General features: G+C 32.5%; 1 protein-coding gene across 1 annotated transcript; it reads left to right on the plus strand.

The window, feature by feature from the left end:
* The first annotated feature begins 18,239 nt into the window (after positions 1-18,239).
* Positions 18,240-20,629, plus strand: LOC107863206 (carotenoid 9,10(9',10')-cleavage dioxygenase). Its single transcript, XM_047408659.1, is given in 5 exon segments — positions 18,240-18,348; positions 18,399-18,509; positions 19,056-19,240; positions 19,731-19,869; positions 20,189-20,629. Coding segments are annotated over 5 exon segments (669 nt in total). The 3' UTR covers positions 20,314-20,629.
* The last annotated feature ends 2,128 nt before the right edge of the window (positions 20,630-22,757 follow it).

Below are 22,757 nucleotides of genomic sequence, written 5' to 3' on the forward strand. Positions count from 1 at the left end.
ATTTTCTGTGCAAAATCTTGGATCCTCGCTATGTCCATATCTTTGTTCAAAGCGGCAATAGTACAATCTCTAACTAGACATGGATCTAGCCTATCCACATATTGATGAACTCTGTCATCCATAGTAGCTACAACATTAGGAGCATATCTCGACAATGAATTAAATCGGAGACTGTACTCCCTCACGCTCATATTCTCCTGACAAAGATTTAAAAATTGATCTGCACGGGCCTGACGAATCTCGAATGGAAGATAATGATCAAGAAATGCCTCTTTGAACTCTTTCCAAGTAACTGGGGGTGCATCAATACCCCTAGATCGTTTCCAGTCTTCATACCAATACATAGCCTCCCCTTTAAATCTATACGCTGCTAACTCCATTGTCTCTCTACCCCTTACATGCATAACATCTAAGGCCCTTTGAATTTGATCAATAAAGTCCTGTGGGTCCTCGTTAAGATCTGATCCAGTAAAAGTGGGAGGATCCATCTTAAGAAAATCCTGTGTTCGAAGGCTAGCTGCCCTATCTGTACCAATAGGACCCGTGGTAGGAATGGCTTGCCCTTGAGCTTGCCCAGCAACTATACGAGTCAAAAGTTGCATTGCATTTCTAAGATCTTGATCAAAAGCATTAATAGGTGGCTCTGCGGATATAGTTCTCCTCCCTCTTATTTCTTTCGGACTGGAGGAAGTTTCTGATGCATGCTCAGCTGGAGCCTCACTTTGATTAGCTGGTATAGTGGGTGACTTACTAGTCCCCTCTCCGGCAGCCACATCTACTTGCTTACCGGTATTCTTGCTTCTGGTAACCGGCATCATTACTATAATAAGAGAAACAAACGGATTCAGTGATCAACTATGACTTCATATACAATATAGGCTCTATCGCACGATCTAAGACATGAAGAAAACAAACAATTCCTAAATGTCCATAGCCTCTTGTTTATAGATGCGGTGCACGATACACCGATAAACAAGACTCTACATAGACACGGCTTTGTAGACTCACTAGGACGAACTTCTCTGATACCACTTTTGTCACACCTCAAATCCTATTGGGGCGGACTGGCACCCGTAACCGAGGAGGTCCAGAAGAACCATCTCATAACCTTATACTTCCCATGCATACCTCTATGACAACCCAAAATTCGGACAACCTTTGAAAATCTTTATATCGTTGGAAAGCTTATTCAATAACCTTCGCATGGAACCATCGACGGGCAAATTCCGGTATAAATAAAATAAAAAAATTAATTTCATATAAATAAGACCAATACACGTACTTGAATACGGGGTGTTACACCGGGCCGGGCCAACTCAGAATTGGCCCATTTAGTTTAACTGGGTTGTAGGCCGGTTTCGGTTCGGGTTGGAGTTAAGTGAGTCGGATTGGTTCTGGGATCAACAGTAAAAATATTGAAAACAATCCTAAACCGGCCCACTTAACCCAACCCAGTTAAATCCACCTAAATCCGGTCAAACCCGGTTAAAAATCGGTCAAACACGTTTAAAAAAAAATAAAAAATCCAATATACACTACAATTATATACACTATATACACTCCAATATACAATATATATATTTTAAAAAATATATAAACAATTACATAAATATACGTACCATTCAATATATAATTATATATGACTATACGTAATACTTTAAATAAAACATATACTACAATAGTACAATATATATATATATATATATATATACACTACAATATGTTTATATATATATATATATATATATTTATATACTAATTTATAAAACATATACACATATATACGCACCATTCAATACTTATGTACTACTTGTCTACTTTAAATAAAACATATACTACAATATATATATATATATATAGTTATATACTAATTTATAAAACATATACACATGTATACGTTAAATATATACTACTTTAGAAGATATATACACATATATATGCACCATTCAATATATATGTACTATTTTAAATAAATATATTCTACAATATACATATATATATATATACAACAATATGTATATATATAGTTACATACTAATTTATAAAACATATACACTTGTATACGTTAAAGATATACGTCTATAGAAGATATATACACATATGTACGCACCATTCAATATATATGTACTACTTTAAATAAAGTATATACTACAATATATATATATATATATATATATATATATATATAAATATATACTTACATACTAATTTATAAAATATATACACTTGTATGCGTTAAATATATATTACTTTAGAAGATATATACACATATATACTCACCATTCAATATATATGTACTGCTTTAAATAAAATATATACTACAATATACATACATATATATATATATATATATACAACAATATGTATATATATATACTTATATACTAATTTATAAAACATATACACTTGTATACGTTAAAGATATAAGTCTATAGAAGATATATACACATATATACGCACCATTCAATATATATGTACTACTTTAAATAAAGTATATACTACAATATATATATATATATATATACACACACATATATATATATATACTATTATATATATATAATATATACTTATATACTAATTTATAAAACACATACACCTGTATACGTTAAAGATATAAGTCTATAGAAGATATATACACATATACACGCACCATTCAATATATATGTACTACTTTAAATAAAGTATATACTACAATATATATATATATATATATATATATATATATATATATATATATGATAGTTATTTAATAATATATTAAAAGTAAGTTTTTAATTTAAACTAGAAATTCATTTTAAATCATTTTAAATCAATATATAGGTACTATTTTAAATAAAATATATACTACAATATACATATATATACTACAATATGTATATATATATAGTTATATACTAATTTGTAAAACATATACACCTGGATACATTAAATATATACATCTGTAGAAGATATATACACATATGTACACACCATTCAATATATATGTACTACTTTAAATAAAATATATACTACAATACACATCCAGATATAGTACAATATGTATATATATATAGTTATATACTAATTTGTAAAACATATACACTTGTATACGTTAAATATATACGTCTATGTAAGATATATACACATATATACACACCATTCAATATATATGCACTACTTTAAATAAAATATATACTACAATATACATATATATATACTACAATATGTATATATATATAGTTATATACTAATTTGTAAAACATATACACTTGTCTACATTAAATATATATATCTGTAGAAGATATATACACATATATACACACCATTCGATATATATGTACTACTTTAAATAAAATATATACTACAATATACATACATATATAGTACAATATGTATATATAGTTATATACTAATTTGTAAAACATATACACTTGTATATGTTAAATATATACGTCTATAGAAGATATATACACATATATACACACCATTCAATATATATGTACTACTTTAAATAAAATATATACTACAATACATATATATACACTACAATATGTATATATATATATATAGTTATAGTTATATACTAATTTATAAAACGTATACACATTGTATACGTTAAATATATACGTCTATGTAAGATATATACACATATATATGCACCATTCAATATATATGTACTACTTTAAATAAAATATATACTATAATATATATACATATACACTACAATATGTATATGTATATATAGTTATATACTAATTTGTAAAACATATACACTTGGATACGTTAAATATATACGTCTATAGAAGATATATACACGCCATTCAATATATATGTACTACTTTAAATAAAATATATACTACAATACATATATATATACTACAATATTTATATATATATATATATATAGTTGTATACTAATTTATAAACCATATACATAACATATACATTAAATATACTCATCTATAGAAGATATATACACACATATATATATACCATTCAATATCTTCACTACTTTAAATAAAACATATACTACAATATATATATATATATACATATATATATGTATATGTATATGTATATATATATATAGATATATAGTTAATACTAATTTATAAAACATATACACATCTATACGTTAAATATACACTACTTTAGTAGACATATGCACACACACACACACACACACACACATATATATATATACTATTCAATATATACATTACTTTAAATAAAACATATACTACAATATATATATATACACCACAATATATACATATATATATATATAGTTATATACTAATTTATAAAACATATACACATGTATACGTTAAATATATACTACTTTATGTATACTTAAATATATTACTTTAGATTTAGAAGATATATACACACACACATATATATACACATCATTCAATATATACACTACTTTAAATAAAAGTATAAAACATATGCTACTTAATATAATAAATTAATAATACTTGATAGTAAATTAATAATGTATTAAAACTAAGTTTTTAATTTAAGTTTGTGAAATTCTGAATTAAAAAAAAAAATACTTAACCGGGCCGGTTAAACGACGGGCCCAAATAAAAAACCCAACCGGACCGGGACCGGGACCCGAACCCCTAAAGCCCTTGGGCTTATCGGGTCGGGTCAAACCGAGCCGGTTTAATTATGTGGGCCAGTTCGGGCCGGTTAAAACCGGGCTGTTTGACACCCTTAATTCCTACGTATTGGCAATCTTTTAGTGTCTGTAGCTGCAACCCACTAGGTACGAGGTGTTACGATATGGAGAAGCAATTGAAGGAAATCTGCTCACATAACATATGGTTCTTTTGTTGGATAAGGTTTTTGTTGGAATAGTTTGGAATCTGCTTTTTAGATATCCAATCTTTGTTTTACAGTTTGAATTCATTCATAGTTTGTTTTTGCTATGTAGTGTGATTTGGTCACTGTTCAGAAAACAAAGGGATTGCTTTGAAATTCCCTTAAGAGGAGTATTGCTCTACCATTTCATACAGAAGTCGATCAATAAAATTAGTCTGCGAAAGAAAGGATGGTGTAGCGAGAATATTGAAGGTTCTGTATAATCTGAAGTAATTTAATTTGTCTATTTTTTAAGGTCTGATCTTCAAGTTTCAAATGATCATAGTTCATGCATGTTACATTATTTTGTAATGTATTAACTTACTATTATCAGGTTAATGAGTTTAAAAGTGCAACAGAGGTATAAAAATGGCTCACAAATTCTATGACAATAAGTTTTGCTTTCAAAAGTGAGTGCCTAACAAGATACGGATGCACAAGTCCTGCAATTTAAAATCAAAACATTGTTGTATAGGATATGACTAAAATTTTACAAATTTAATAAGCATAGAATATCAGTCAGTTGATGTAACTTGAAGTTCCTGTATCATCCTTTTATTTTTCAGTAATTACTTGTACATATGAGTTGAAGCTAAAATGATTCTTGGTCTCTCTCTAGGCGGAAGATAATCTTTTTTTTTTTAAGATGCTTCCGGGTATGTCTTTAGAATCCTGAAATTCTGAATATTGTTGTACTTATTCTATTAGTGAAGATAACTCTTATTAATTTTTTTCCCTTGTTTAGTCATTTGGTATTTATAAAAGTCATAACAGATATTTAATGGTCCTTATGCTATCAAAACAGGTCATCTATTTTGATAGTCCTTGTAGGTTATATCTTGCATTGCGTCCTCTTTTATATTCTCAGTAAAGCACTTCTTTATTTTCTTATTGTAACTATTAAATATCCAATGCAGGTTGGTGCGAAGGAAAACTTTAAGTTTAAGGTGAGTGTTCAACTAGTGTAACTTGGATTAAATGGTTCCCAAATAGCTCGATTTAAACACATAATGCTATAAGTACTTGCCAGGAAATCAAATCTAGACTTGACTGATAACGACAATTGATGTTGTATGGAAGAGTTACACCATTAAATAAATATATCGGCAACTTTGATCAGTTGGACTCAAGATATAACGATTCTTGGTGCTTAATTTTGAAGAGAGTGGAGTGGAGAGATAGTCATGATGTATGTCAGCTTATCTTTTCCTTAGTCATCAACATTTGAACCCTCCCTCGGCACAAGTAAAAGACAATTGCTGCCCTCCACCTTTAGCTTCTTCTTATCATTATTCTGTTCACAAAAATTATCAGTTGGATAAAAAACGACGTCGTTTTGTGACTTGTGATTCCTCCCCGGAGTTTTCGCTTCGTCTTTTCCCTATTGACCAGGTGAACCTACTTACTTCATTGTTTTCTTTTGTCGCTTCTTGTCCTTTCATTTTTGTGGGTGTTTCTCCGTTTAGTGAACTTATCATTTTCTTCAAGTAAAATTGAGAGTTAAGTTAGTTAGATTTTGAATTTTTAGGGTAAAGTTTAAGGTTGTTTGCAAGCTGAAGCTGAAGACCCTTGTTATGCATGTAGGTATTAGCCCCTTTAGAGAAAAAGATACTACATTTGTATGAAGCAAGATGCTTGGCACTGTTAGAGCAGGTACAACATATAAACTTTTTCATCTTCATTTGTGATGATTGAATCGATGAAGAATTTAAGCATAATGGCTTAGTAATTTCCAACTTAACATTCTATAACCCTCAAATTAATCTGTGTATATACCCGAATAACTCATTTCTACTGGCCACGTAACTATATATCTAGATAATAATTATAAAAAAAATAGTTGTGATCTTTCTATTTTAATGATTACTTTATAAACAATTTTCTTTCTATTTGATCACCTGCACAATGTGCTTGGATCCCACTTACGTTAGATCCCTGCAATTATCTTTGCATGAGAGTGTTATTTGTGCAATATGTGAAATAGATATTGTTGGAAATTTGAGAAGAGTAGTAAATAAATCGAATATCCTCACAAACATTGTCTTTTTTTATGAGTAGTGACTATCAAAACATTCTACCTTAACCACAGTTAGTTTCTCCTGCTCATTTTGCAGTCTCTTTTAAAGAAGAAGTAGTTCTTTGTGCACTTTGTTCTAGATCCTATATCCATCAATGATACATCAGGAGAAGTATCTTTTGCTACCAGATACAGTTGCTTGGTTGCAATAGAGAAAGTGAGTTTACTTGCTTTGCTGCTCTAAAACATTATCAAATAGAACTCACAATAATTGAGATCTTCACTATGTTGCGCAGGTTGAGAAATTGGAAATTGGTGCATTGGTCTTTATTAGAGGTGTAGTCTGTGTCAAAATTCTAAAATTTGAACAGGTGAGAACCCGACGTGGTAATTCTCCTACATGGCTGGTGACACATTTTTCTATCTAGAAAACATGGTGGTAGATAGAATCACTTTAACCACTTCAAAGGACTTGGAATAATGAGTTTCTACTAAATGACTCATTTTGTATTGCCTATATATGTACAATATGTACTGTAACAATTAAACACCTGAAAATGGAGTTGGACAAGGGACTTCTACAGATAAAGGTATCTTTAGTCTTTGCCAATTATGTGCAATTATGGCACTCTACATGTGTGGTCCGGTTCTTTCTAAGCCATTTTATTTTTTTCAATTCAATTGTTAGATGCTAAAAAATAGTGTGGAAATAAGATCTTTCAACCAAAGTTCGACGAAAAAATATACCAAGAGTCAAGAGATGTCAAAAGTAGGGTATGGAGTGAGGTACGACCAATTTTCCCTGTCAATGTTCAGCTTTCTGATGGGAAAAAAGGGATATTCGACTTTGTGCTTTTATAAATAATAGGTAGTTACACCAACCGAGTAAGTTATTTAATGGCATACGGCCTAGGGGATTATAAGTAGTATAGAATCTACTTCATGTTTCTTGTAGCAATCATTTTCCATGAATATTGGCTTAAGCACTATAGACACTCTTATGCTCACAATCAGAATATCCAAGAAGATCTTTACTTTGACATAATTTGTAGGCAGAACCGTACTTGACATGTGCGGTTATACCATTGCTAGACAACATTCCACACAGTAATATAGAGCTAAGTTCCAAAGTTTTGGAGATAAAAGAAGCTTTTCATAATTTGAATTGCTTGGAAATAAAGCTGAAGGTTCTCTTTTATCCCTCCTCTCTTCTCTCTGTGTGTCATCTATAGTCTTCGAGAAACATTGCAGTTAATTAGCATATATTTCTTCAGGCTCCTCACGATGCTTTGTTGCAAACTTAACTGTGAACTCTTTGAGATGGTATGATAATACACCTGTTCTGGATTGTGACAACAGCTTCATTCCACCTCTTGCTGAGCTTGTATCATTTGCAACACTTCAACCTGTTTTAAGCAAGTATTCAGTCTCCAAGTATATCTATGAATTATGCATAAACCTCATTTGTATCCAAGACATTTGATAGCTTCTAAATAAATTGGTAGCATGTCTCTGTTACAGGTCCAACTTGGCTCTATAAATAACCATATATTGAAACTCTAGGTTTGGAACAGGATAATTGCCATCTGCTTGTTTAGCTTCAGCAATACTTTTAGTAGTTGCTGCATTCTGAAGTCCGTTAAGGTTTGTTAGTTATAAACATGTGAGCATGTAATCACTGTACATTCAAAACTCAACGTTGTGCCAACTCTTGAAACAAATTGCACTGAATTGAAATGCCCTGTTGGACTGGATTATTATATAACTTTGACTAAATTTAGCTGGGAAGGCAAAATCTGGACTATTGTTTTGACTCCTCTTATCTACCTTACTTGACCTCTTATCCTGGATAGCTAGCTCCTTGTTTGAGGTATAAATTTGTTCATATCTAAATATTCTGGAGCAAACAAAGTTTATTTCGGGTTAGAGAAAATCACCATAATACTTGAAGGCATATTAACAGTAATATAATAGTTTCAAAGTATGCAGATGAAGATCAATGCTCTCATTTGTCTCTCTTTTATTCCTTTTGTGCTTCAGTTTACCGAAGCCTATAGTTAGATCTTTGACTAAACAAAAGGGAAATGGCTTAAGAAATATCCGAAGGACAAACAAAGGGAATTTAATAAGCAGCAAGAAACATATCTTCTCCATTCTTGTTTCTATGTTGAACAAAAGAGAAACAAGATCCTTGCTGCTACATCTCGCTCCTCATCAGATTTTCTCAACCAAAAGGGGTAACCTAACAATGGGTATTGCACTAAATGGTACAAGATGTAGCATGCATATGTAGTTATGAATTGTGATGGTGGAAACCATTAGGAGCAGTCTGACATTCGATAAAGCTAATTGATGATCTATTATGTCTGTTTCTATTTTTTCAATCTTGCTTTCTTTCCCTTCCACAGGATACAATCCCCACAAGTTAATTGACTTATTTCGATGTTATTTGGAAGTGTTATTACATTTGCTTCTATGTGTATCTCCATTGCAACATGACTCTTGTTTGTCTAACTTTAGGTTGACGAGAAAATTAGATACATTTATAGCGTTTCAGCATAAGTATATATTTTCTGGTGATTTTTAATTTATCCGGGAAATTTTTTAACTTTCAGGTGATTTATCAAGGAATATCAATCTTTTAGACTTGTTGAATTTTGTTCATACAATTTATTTTAATGAAGTTATAACATAAAATCAAATAAAAATTTTCTTCAAACCTAAAATATACGTAAAAATATTTTTTTAATTACTGGGTCAACTATAAAAATTAAAACTTTGATATGGTTTGAAAATTTCTAGTTTTATATTAAACTTTGTGAAGAACACATGGTAGTGATATGAATTGTGGACACTTTACCTTCCCAGACTCCATCTTTGTGGGAATACACTGGGTATATTGTTGTTGTTGTTGTTGTTGTTGTTGTTGTTGTTGTTTTTGACTAACACATGCATTGGGATTGTGTCATTTTTTTGTTGTGGTACTTCGTATTGTCAAGAATAATTTATTTTATTTAAGAATTAATTTCAAGTTTTATTTATTTTTTAAGTAACGATTGTGCTTTATGATTAGAAGTCACAAAAAGTTGTGTGCTAATTCCTAAACTAAGAAGCAATAGAATACAAAATGTGGTTCTAGTTTTTGGATTTACAAGAGATACTTTATATATCTATGGTAAAATTATAAATATGAAAATCTTGGATTTTTATACTTGATTTCTTCTTGCCACGTGTTAGATTACTATCTAATTAAAACACTTTTCATTTTAAATCAACAATCACTTTAACTAAAAAAAAGTTCAAGCTAACTTTTAATAAAAAAGTAATTTTTTTAATAATTTCAACTATAACCTTATAGTTCTTTTTAGGGGTGGGCATGGTATGATATATACCGAATACCATACTGAAATCAATTTTTTTTATATCGTGGTATGGATATTATGGTATTTGGTATGATATTTGGTAGGAGTTTTAAATTATTATGGTATTTGATACGGTATAAAATAAGAACAAATGAATTTGTGGTTAAAATTTTTAATAAATTCATGAATGTTTTCATTTTTGTAGGACTTAGGTCTAGTGTCAAAATGTGGCATCCACACGTGGTGGCGGTATAGAAATAGTGAAGAGGAAAAAAAAGAAAGTGACATTAGACACTATGGGACGGTGAGGAAGGTGACACAGATCCAAATTCACTTCGTGAAGAGTCTGAGATTGCTCATGATTCTCTGTTTAAGGTAATTGCATTGTGAACCTTATCAAATCCTCTGCACTACCATCTCTTATTAGCCTCTTTTTGCATTTTTTATGATGATCAAGCTTCGATTTTTTCCTGTGTTTCAGAGTTTTCCTCAAAGACATCATACGAAGTTTTCATTTTTGTAGATGACTCGTGGAATAAGGTTCATGTTGTCTCAAAATCATTTTTCTTACCTATAGAAAAGTTAGTCGTTCTGTAGCATCTTCACGCTTCATGGTACTTTTTTCCGCTGTTAATGAAAATTAAGTTTTTGAATTCGATTGTCAGGCTGATATTTGATTACCTTTGCTGACTATTTGATCATACTTCGATTTTGTTACAAACGTGATTTACAGTCAATTTTTGGATGATCCAACCTCTACTGGCTTTGAAAAGGGTATGTTGGAGTGCATTAGATTGTATTAAACAACAACATATACCCTGTACAATCCCATAGACTGGGGCCTAGAGAAGGTACAGGTACGCAAACCTTACCCTTACTTCACACAAAGAGAAACTGATTCTGATAGACTCTAAACTAAAATAGTCCAAAGAATAAAGAAATAATAGTACAACAACTATATGATTCCTATACAGTAATTTATTGTATAGTGCTTGGAAAGTGTATTCTGCATTGGATTAAATCTCTGTATGGTCAAATAGAAGAAATCTTACTGGATTCCTCGATCAAATTCACATATGGCAGGTTAGTTCATATCTTCTTACCTATTCACACTTGATTTTTTACAGCGAGTCCTACCAGATGCAATGGTACATAGTCTCTTATGCAAGGCAAATATTTTGACGGGTAGGAGCTTTTTTGGAGCTCAAAAGAAGCAGTACCTAAACCCAAAAAGAAAGTGACATCAGACAATTACTATAGGATGGTGAGTGAAGGTGACACAAATCCAAATTCACTTCGTGAAGAGTCTGAGATTGCTCATGATTCTCTGTTTAAGGTAATTGCATTGTGAACCTCATCAAATCCTCTGCACTACCATCTCTTATTGGCCTCTTTTTGTATTTTTTATGGTGATCAAGCTTTGATTTTATCCTGTGTTTTAGAGTTTTCCTCAAAGACATCATACGACGTTTCCATTTTTGCAGATGACTCATGGAATAAGGTTCATGTTGTCTCAAAATCATTTTTCTTACTTCCTATAAAAAAGTTGGTCTTATTCGTATATTTCATCAACAAATGAATAATTCATTAGATTGTTGTTCTACTATCAGTAGATCCGATGATGTGTTGTGTTGTTTCTTTCATTTATTGATTCTTAAATTTAATGCTTTATTTGTCATTCGAAAATAGCGTAGAGGCAGGGGTAAGGTCTGCGTACACTCTATTCTCTCTACACCGCACTTGGTGGGATTTAAATGGATATGAAGATGTTGTTTGTGTTTAATGCTTTATTTCCATTTAATTTGACATGCAGTATCAAATTGGGAATTTTTAACTTCATCTCCATTTTTTGCAGCCTCCTTTCACTCTCGAAGTTCAGCTCAGCGAAAATGGTGAGTTTTTGCCATCTTCACTCTTTTACCTTTCTCCCCAAGCCATCTATAAATGGAGAAGGCGGTGCTTCTTCGCTCTATTTCTTCCACTTCTACCCTCTTTTTGTTTAGAATCTTCTCACGCTCTTCACATCGCCTCGCTTCTTACTCAGCTAAATGACACCATTTACTTCAAAACCTTCACCGTCGACGTTCACTTCTTTGGATCAATATTCACGGCATATCGCGTTCAATTCACTTGAAAAGATAATTTTACCCTCACACTGTTTGAGCTATCACTACTTCCGCACCCTAATCATTCAAGGTATGTACTATGTACTACTAATTTAACTACTTATTTCTTATCTATTTGATTGCGACTAATTTTGATTTTGTTGCTTTTTTATTTTATTTGTTAAGAGTTTGTTGTTGCTGATGATGAAGTAGCTGAGAAATACGGGTTCGAGAAAGTGTACGAGCAGTTTATTGATGAGTGAAAAATCTAAAGTTGTTTTGTATAAACATAAGAAAACTGGTGCTGAAGTAATGTCAGTGTCCAATGATGATGAGAATAAACTCTTCAGCGTTGTCTTCAGGATGCCTCCGAAAGTTTATGTTTTCGTATTCATCTTCACTTTCATGTTTCACTAACTCTCTTTATCTGCACTCTTCAGATATATTCCTTTTCTCCAGAAGATATTCAAGAATGCTTCAGTGCAGCAATTTTAGGTCAAGTTTTCGTCTCAATATTCATGTCTCTTCCTCTTCTCTGTTGTATGTTCTTATTTGTCTCAAAATTCATCAACTCGGTTATAAACATGAAAACACAATAGATTATCTTAGACCATTTTTTGGATCTTTCCTCATCTCCATCGTTTTTTTTTATTTTAGCGTGAACATTTTTTTGTTGGAGATGAAAAGGGAGAACCCAGCTCCAAACTCTGCCGTAGATCATCTTTCAGAAGCAGAATCATTGTCGAATGATTTCATAGGGTACAACTCAAGTACTGACCTAATGTCTTCAAAAACACCACAACCTGAACAGAAAAAACTGACTGATTATAACAACAACAACAAACCCAGTGTATTCCCACATAGTGGGGTCTGGGAAAGGCAAGGTGTACGCAGTCTGTACCACTACCTCCGGAGAAGTAGAAAGGTTGTTTCAAAAAACTGACTGATTATTAAGAGGAAAAGTTAGCTGATTTCGAGTTAAATGCATACGATGATTGTGATGATTCACATGCCAATGTGAAATGTCAGAACATAGAGAACTATAAGTACGTTTCTCTATGAGCTTATTGTCATTTTGTTTTGCCATTGAATTTATGTCTAAGATTGGGAATTTTATTTTCATGGATACATGTATTTTTGTTTATTATCAATTATTAGAGTGTTACATGAAAACATTTAACTCCATTTTTTGTTTACATTGGATTTAAAAATGGATCATATTAGTCAAATGAATAGTTACGAGGATGGAAATTTGTACAGATAAGGGGAAAAAGTGACAAGGATTAAAGACTTGAAAGGAAACATTTAGAAATCTTCAAGCGATTCAAAAACATTGGAAGATGTGACCATTTAATAGACCAGTTGCAGTTCTATTTTTGCTTGAATACTAAATAAGAAAAATAGTAACTAGAGTTCTTCATCTCAGGTCCGTTATTATGTGCAATCACACATTCAGATTAATGAATATCACGATCGCATGGTTATGGTAAGGACTCATAGATCACTTTCCTTTGTGTATATATGTGTGCACTTTAATCCCTTACATTTTACTAAGTTGGTTCATCTATCACAGTCTGCTGCAACTAAGAAGTATGGGAAATATATCAACAAATCTTTGAAGGTTTTAGATATGACCGACTTGAAACTTTCAGCTCTAAACCAAATAAAGGCATATTCTATCCAGAGTTCTTATCTCATTTAGTTGGAATCTTTAGGAGTATGAAGTAATGGACTTTGGGTCAATTCAATCCCATAAGCTATCTCATGAGGGAAGGACTACCTAGGATCATATAAGGAGACCACAACCCATTCCCTCAATCAGTATGGAACTAACACTCTTCCACATGCTTAGGACTGGAAAACTAGAGCATGGTAACATAGTTCGAGAGCCCAACATTGAGAGACACAACAACACGGATTGTCGAGTCTGTCTTTGATACCATGTCAAGAAATGGTCATTTGGCCTAATTCATTCCCAAAAGTTAGATTATGGGGAGGATTACCCCATACTGTTAAGGAGACCACAACCCATTTCATCAACCAATATGGGACTTAACATAGGATTATTTGATCCATTAAATTGGGGAAGATTTTGATAGTTTTCTGATTGTTAATATAGAAGCCCTTACTTTTATGGAGTAATTTTTTTCTTTCCACTCTTCGTCCAGTGCATAGACCAAAGATATTTTGTTTTGCAGAAGAATTTGAAATTACAAGACTTCTGTCTATGTTTAACCGTATAGACTGATGCATATCTTTATTTGAGAACTACCTTGGAAATGTTCTTGTGAATCTTTAGAGAGTCATATACTAATTCAATTTTATTGCTATCATTCAACTATTAACTATAATTTCCTCCATCGATGATCTAAATTACCTGAATAAGGTAGTTACGTACTACATTGTGAATGCTACCTAAATCTTTTCAGCTTGTTGGAAGGTTTGTCTCTTATTTATTCAATTCTCCTTCCTTTGTTACTCTTTTATCAATTATTTCTACAAATCAATACAAATTACACATCTGGTATAACAATTTTCTAATTTATTGTAACATATGAATTCATTAGGTCATCAAATCTCTTCTACAGGAGAGAACCAGAAAAAAGGTTCAGGTTTTATTAGGTTGTGAATAGGATGATCTATTGAAGGTAACATTTTTTTTAGAATTGTTTTGTTGTCGTTTTATTTGTCTTCTACGAGGATTTAGTAACTTTCTGATTATAAGAACGGGTGGAGAACTAATAAAGAAAACAATTATTTGGGATTCCATGTTACTAGAAAATATTATGCCCATCCAAACACTGCTTTAGAGAAACAAGCGATGCTTATTAGTTGTAGCTTGTAACTCGGAATAGTGTTTCCTCTGTCACCTGTCAAGTAAGTACTTCTATGGTAACTGCCTGATAGCCTGTGGCAAAACGGATAAACAACTTTTGTCTCACTGACCTATTGGGAAAATTATCAATATCTTGTGTTATTCATATGCAGAGTTAAGAGATCTAACCCTGTTTGGTCTGTTAATCATATAGAAATGTTAGCGGCTAAAAGGTTACTTTAGTTTTAATATTGGCTAAGCATTAGTGTTTTGAATGTTGAAAAATATATTGGGAGAAAACTGAAGGATCTAGGCATTATTGTTGCTTTTATGCGGCTGTATTCTGATCCATAAAGCTGAGATATTTGATGGAATGGGCAAAAGAGAAGACATGGAGAGGAAATTGAGTTCGAATCTTACAGTTAAAGCAAGTGTCTCTGTGTTTGTATTTTAGTTGAGTATGTAGAAGTCTATTGGAAAGTTATTTTGTTGTGTGTGAAATGTTAGCAGCGGAAGGATTATTTTTTAAGTTTTAGTTTTGGGTAACCATTATGATGGCCGAGTTAGGTTATGTTTGGTTTGCCTTTTATTACTTATTTATCTTTCTGTATTGTTTTTACTTATTCGTATATCACATTTATGTGGCTCGATAGTTGTTTTCATTTCAGTTCCTATTTACTATTGACTTAGACTACGCCCCCGTATTTTAGTGATACTTTTCCTGTATTGAGCTCAGGCTGAGCTCAGGCAGCCGATGATTCAAATTGAGTACCTGTGGTACTCATATTATACTTCTACATTTTTCTCCTGATGCAGATTGGAGTACTACCAACCAGTGTTGACGTGATTCCTACTTTTCCTTACTGATTTGTAGTAGGGTGAGGTTCCTGTTATTCGAGGATGATCCTTCTCTATCTATTCCAATTTATTTTTTATACTCTAGATGGCTTGTATAAATTGTGTATATTCATTTCAGGTTAGTATATTTTGGCTTATCAATCAATTTAACAAACTTTTATTGCTAATTCGAACTACATTAATTCTTTTATATTTTTAAACATTGAACTTCTTATATACTTGATTTACGATATCGTTGCAATTCTCCTCCTATCAAAATGTTGAAAGGGTGCATTTTAAAGTGTTTGGATCAAAGTTTATATCAAGTCTCAGGATACACTGATATGTTGTGTTTTTTGATTAATGTTTGTTTGCAGATGATGGCAGATGAAGGTTTAGTGCCCTCTCCGGAAGAGAAAATAAAGAGGAAAAATGCTATTAACAAACTCAAAAAGGTGAGAATAATTTTATCTGAATTGGGTAAATTAGCATTTTACTTTCTATAAATGAGAAAATATCATCTATAGATGTCTGGAATTCGTCATATGGCAAGAAAAGAACTAGCTAAAGAATGAAAACAAGACGGTAAATTATTATATAAAATAAATAGCCAAAGACACAAAAATGTAAATAAAACAACAAAACCAAATATCCTTATACCTATGATGGCCTATTGTGTATCTGAAGATATTCGGCTTTGTGCTATAATAGATTCTATAGATTTTCTTCCCGGTCTTTTACTATAACAATAGCTATGCCTCTATGCCAAACTCGGGTATAAATTCTCACTCATCATTACTTAATTTAAACTCATATCAAGCCAATACTGTATAAAATAAAAATAGAGTACGAGAAATTCATTGTAATTTTAAATGAAGTATAAATCACAGGTTAAACAACTCATAGAAATGCCTAGATTTTCAATTATGTAAATTCTGTAATTGACTTCTCAATTCCCGAGGGTCGATTTTCTCTTGGAAAGAGTTACTTGATTACATTATTTATTCATTCTCATTTATCAGATAGTGAGGGTATGGGTTAACACAGTGGCTTACGATCATGCTCTCCCCAAAAGATACCTCAGGTTTGCCTCTGGCACAATATTGACATATGGATCATATGGTCTAGGAGTAAGTCTTAATCCATTACTTGACAGTTTTCTTTCCTTGTTTAGGTTGGAGAATGTAGTAGTATGACGTCGGATTTGTGGACAATAATTTGTTTTCTTGTTATCAAGCTGATAATTTGTTGTTGGAAAATGCAGTTTCAGGTTGAAAGTCTTTCAAAGAGGGAATGTACTTTTAGCGAGACAACATTAAAAATGGCATTCGTAAACGTGGTTCTATTTTAACCAGTAATTGAACACTACCAAACCATGCCCTGGGAGAATGCAATTACTTGTTACTTCCCTTCTAATTTTAAAATCACATCTGCAAGTTGATGCAGAAAATACTTCAAATTTGCAGTTTTCTCATCTTCTGGTGTGTTTTACTTTTCTCAGGTTCATGATTCAGAATTGGATATTGATCCATTGTGTGTGGGACCGTACTTTGCAATACTAGAAGTGAGTCCTTTCTTATTAGCTTCTTTGAATCTAATTGAGGTTGTGCAAATTTTGATGTGTATATCATTGTGATTCATGTAGGAAGACTTTTTTATTGTGCTGCACAGCATGCTCACGAGAAGACCAGAAGTATCAAATATCCACTGTGTCAAAGGTGCAAAGGTTCTTTCTTTTCGAGCCACTGCTGCTTAGATTTCAAAGTAAAAATTCTAGATTATGGGCATCTGTAACTTTGAACGTTTTATTCTAATGCAGCCAACAGTTGCTCTTAGAACACATTACTGTTTAGCTAGCATCACGTGTTGCTGATGAGCTGGGGTATGGCAAGCATCGGGTAAGATATGCTGAAATAAAGTTTAGTTTTGCATCATTTGTCACCTATCTTGTAAATATCTTGATAAGGATCCATGCTGCTTTAGTTGGAGTCTCAAACATTATTATGAAATCTATCCTAATAGGTAGCATTAAGCAAATGCATAGACATTGGAGCACATAAATCTCATGCCCAACATGGAATAGACATACAAACATAAATATGCATGAGGCACATCTTACAGTTAATAATGTTAAGCAATCTATCATCTAAATGCTTGCTGACTTGAATATGTTATCAGGATTCTTTGACATCTTATAGTAAATTACTTCCTTCCATTTATTCTGTACGACTATAACTTTTTAATTGCCAGAGATGATCTTATATGCATTCAAGATGCCAAACAGTGATGTGATTGTTCTTTTAGTAAGATTGTTGTTTGTTGAAGTTTGTGATTGTGCGCCACCTAAGAACCCAATTATTGGTATACTGTGTTTTCCTTCTTAAATGGACAAATGAATATTCTGTTTATAGATGTAGTTAAAGTTCTGAAGGATGGAGATCTGCAAACGATTGGCATGCTGGATTACAATAAAAGGTTGCAACATTTCTTCACTTCTCACCTAAAAGTTGACTCTGTAACTGGTAAGAGAAAAGTCATCTGGATCTGCAACCAATTATGAAAATAAATATGACTGCTTAATTGGTTCCAGTCCTTTGTTCGTAAAGAATGTTACCTAAACTTTTAAAAAGGAACACCCATCACCTGTGGCTATCAGCTCAACACTTCCATGTATCCTTACCTTTAGTTGCAAAATCCTTCGAGTTGTTCTCCAATGAACAAGGTTCTTCCTCCCATTTCGGACCTTGACTTCTTGAATGCCATATAGGTCATTACTTGAATGGAGATATAAGAACCTTTAAAATATCCTGTTACCACCCACTACTATTTTATGAAAGTACACTTAACTACTTAGTAGCGGAGATCACAAGGATTTGAACTGATGTTAACTTGATTCAAGTTACGTGGCCTTTATTAGAGAAAGAACTTAGGTGTCCAGGTGCCTTTTGTTCAGATGTACAATGAAATATGGATCTAAAATAAAGTTGGGGAGTAAAATATGTGATGATTTATTCAATTATATATTGTTATGTAAATATAAAGTTTAACCTGGAAATATTTGCATACAGGGGAGAAGTTTACTTTTGGCTGCTTATAGACACCACCTTACGCTACGTATAGAGTCATTTCCAAGGATGGTGTCATGAAAGATCCAGTTCCAATAACAATACCAGCATCTGTTATGATGCACGACTTTACTATTACTGAAAAATATGCAATTATGATGGATCTTCTATTGTACTTCAGACCAAAGGTATGCCATCTTCGCAATTTCTTTTTCTATTGATCTATACTTGTAGAGTTTCAGGTTCGCTCTCCTGATGACTACGACAGAAGTTATTCTGGTGAAGTAGCATCATTCTTATTGATATTTTTGAGTTCTCGGAGATGGTGGTGTTGTTTTATAAGCAAAAGGGTTAAGTAAAATAATGGCTAAAATGGAACTAAATGATTTTGAGTTTCTTGCAAATGGAAAGTAAATTATGATATTCAACTCGTCTTCAAGTGCTTAATGAATAATCTATGGCTCTTTGAAGTCCAGTATTCATCAGATCAACTTTGAGATGTGCTATCCATATGCATAAGGAAGTTAACTAGATGTTATCTGCGAGTTTACACTTGATGCCTTTACAGATGAATGACAGTTCAATTGCTTGGTTCAGTCAACTGCTTAAAAGTTCCCTCATGCTTTTTTTTCTAAATTTAATCACAAAAGTGAGATTAATAGGCTATGTATTTCTTAGGAAATAGTGAAAAACAAACAGCTGGCATACATCTTTGGCCCCACAAAGAAGGCTCGCTTTGGAGTTCTTCCATGCTACGCAAAAAATGAATCCTTAATCACGTGGTTCGAGCTGCCTAGCTGCTTCATATTCCATAATGGTATGAAATTTGTTTTCATTTTTATATTTGATATGTGGAAGTTCATGCCCTTTGATTGGAAAATAGAAAAAATTTCTAGTCACGAGGTAGATATCAATGTATAATTTTTCACTTCGAAGAGATGGATATGCATTAGGACCCAATGTAAATGGTTTGCACTTCATAGATCATCTTGTTAGACATAATGACTACTTGAAATACAAAAATATTTATCTTCTTATTGGACACCACCAGACATAAACTTCAACGAATCACAACATGTACATGCTTTAGTCTTACCAACTGATCCAAACTGAGTCTGGTTTTATTGATTGACCAGCGAATGCTTGGGAGGAGGAAGATGATGTGGTCTTGATAACTTGCCGTCTGCAAAATCCAGATCTAGACGCGATTAATGGAACTGAAAAAGAACAACAACGTGATGATTTCACAAATGAGCTGTAGGAAAACTCTAACCTGATGATCTTATTTGACTTTCAGATCTTCCAATTATCTTGATTCTACTTGTAAATATCAAATTGAAAAGTATAATTAATCTTGTGGTCTGAAACTCAAGGACGCGAAGGCTGTAGTGCAGAAAACAAATTATAGTTTTTCTTTTCGAATATTCTGGCCTTGCACTTTTTAAATTATTGTGCACATCTAAATAGAGCCACTTTTGTACAATGATATGCAAACATGCCCGTGCTCACCGGCAATCTAGTAATCTAAATATATATATAAAGGAAGATTATGAGCAAGGTGATGTGACATGCTTCATTGGCCACCATTAGTATTTATCTTTTTTCTTAGAATTTTGAGGTTTTTTTTCCCTATTTTTTGGTTATGTAATCTGTCAAAAAGTATAGAAAATCTCTTCCTTTATTATAATTATCATTTACTACATTCTTAAATTTTTTTTCCTACCTTAAATACATATGTTAGTAAATTCTTCTTTTATTATAATGCATATTTTTCAGTTACTAACTTTACATGTGCATGAGTTAATTATAGAATTTGAAGGGATGCTGCCAATTAAATAGTCTTAAATATCTATATGCAGTCTCCAAAAAATATATATCTAGAAACCTTATGTGAATTAGATGATGGGCGTGTTGCATTTGTTTCTTAATCGAAACAGAAGGATATTAGGTATCTTAAACTTTTATCTCCTTAAGCATTGTCAAATATTTATGGTGAGAATTGTTTATCTTTCTCTCCTAAATTTTTTGTCTAATTATTCATTACAATTGATTTACTTCTTCTTACCAGTTACTTGTTAGGAAAGACGGGCACACAATCAAAGAGCCCGACAGGGTAGCAGCAGAACATACCCAAGACTAAACTTTCCCTTTTAACTTGAACCAAGAGGAGACAAATAAACCCAAGTAAAATAGAGTAATATACAAAAAACAACTCAACCAAAAGAAACAAGACAAGAATAAAGGCAATCACACTAGACACAAGATTTACGTGAAAAACCCTTCAGTGTGAAGAGTAAAAAACTACGAGACCAAAACCTCCACTATAATCACCAAATAGTTATAATATTGTACTCTAAAATGGCCACCAAAAAAGTGCCAAACAACAAGAAACAATACATAATCCACAACACCAAATACTAGAGAAATAAATGAGTGAAAGCACAAAAAATGCAGCTACTGTTCGGAAATGAAGAATAGGAGCTACAGGCCACCAAATCAAGCTCCGAAAGTTCCTGATCAAAGATTGAGATGATAGAAATAAGCAATCCAAAAATTAGCTCAATCAGACAAGAAACGAAGCGGAAATTGCAATTTGAAGTTGACAATTGTGGCTGAAATTTAGGTGCGAAAATCAGTTTTGTTTTTCTCTTTTGGCTGCTGAAAACTCTCTATTTATGATGGTGAATAAGACCTAAAAAGATCAATGTATATGACCCATAGTAATGGACCTATGGAAAAAAGTGGGTTGGTCCAAATTGGGCTTCATTTTATCTATATAGGAAGGGACAAAGGCCCATGACCCAACAATTCTCCCCCTCCCAACTATGTGGAGGAGACCGCCATCCCGACGATCATGCAAAAATCTTCAAACTTCTCTCTTGGCAAAGCTTTAGTCATCATGTCAGAACCATTATCATCCGTATGAATCTTCTCAAGTTCAAGCAACTTAGAATCCAACACATCCCGAATCCAATAGTATCTCACATCAATGTGTTTAGATCGACCGTGAAATGTAGAATTCTTCCCAAGATGTATGGCACTTTGACCGTCGCAATGAATCACATACCTCTCTTGAGCACAACTAAGTTCCCCCAAGAATCTCTTCATCCAAAGTAATTCTTTACAAGCTTCAACGGCAGCAATAAGCTCAGCTTCTGTAGTAGATAGAGCAACACATTTTTGCAACCTAGATTGCCAAGACACAACTCCCCCTGCAAAAGTAACCAAATACCCTGAAGTAGACTTGCGAGTATCAACATCACCAGCCATATCTAAATCAGTATAACCACAAAGACTAGGCTTCCCTGTACCAAAACACAAACTCAGACTAGAAGTGCCATAAAGATATCTCATAATCCACTTCACAGCATTCCAATGTTCTCTTCCCGAATTAGAAAGAAAACGACTAACAAAACCAACAACATGAGCAATATCCGGTCTTGTGCAAACCATTGCATACATCAAACTACCAACAGCTGAAGCATAAGGAACTTTCTTCATATCTTCCTTCTCATCATCATTGGAAGGACACTACTTCGTGCTCAACTTGAAGTGCATAGCTAAAGGTGTACTGACAACCTTAGCGTTGTCCATGTTAAACCTTCGAAGTACTTTCTGAATGTTCTTCTCTTGTGATAACCACAAATTCTTAGCCTTTCTGTCAAGGACAATCTGAATGCCAAGAATCTGCTTTGCTGATCCTAA

The sequence above is a fragment of the Capsicum annuum genome, chromosome 3, assembly GCF_002878395.1.
Source record: "Capsicum annuum cultivar UCD-10X-F1 chromosome 3, UCD10Xv1.1, whole genome shotgun sequence".
NCBI classification, from domain to species: Eukaryota; Viridiplantae; Streptophyta; class Magnoliopsida; order Solanales; family Solanaceae; genus Capsicum; species Capsicum annuum.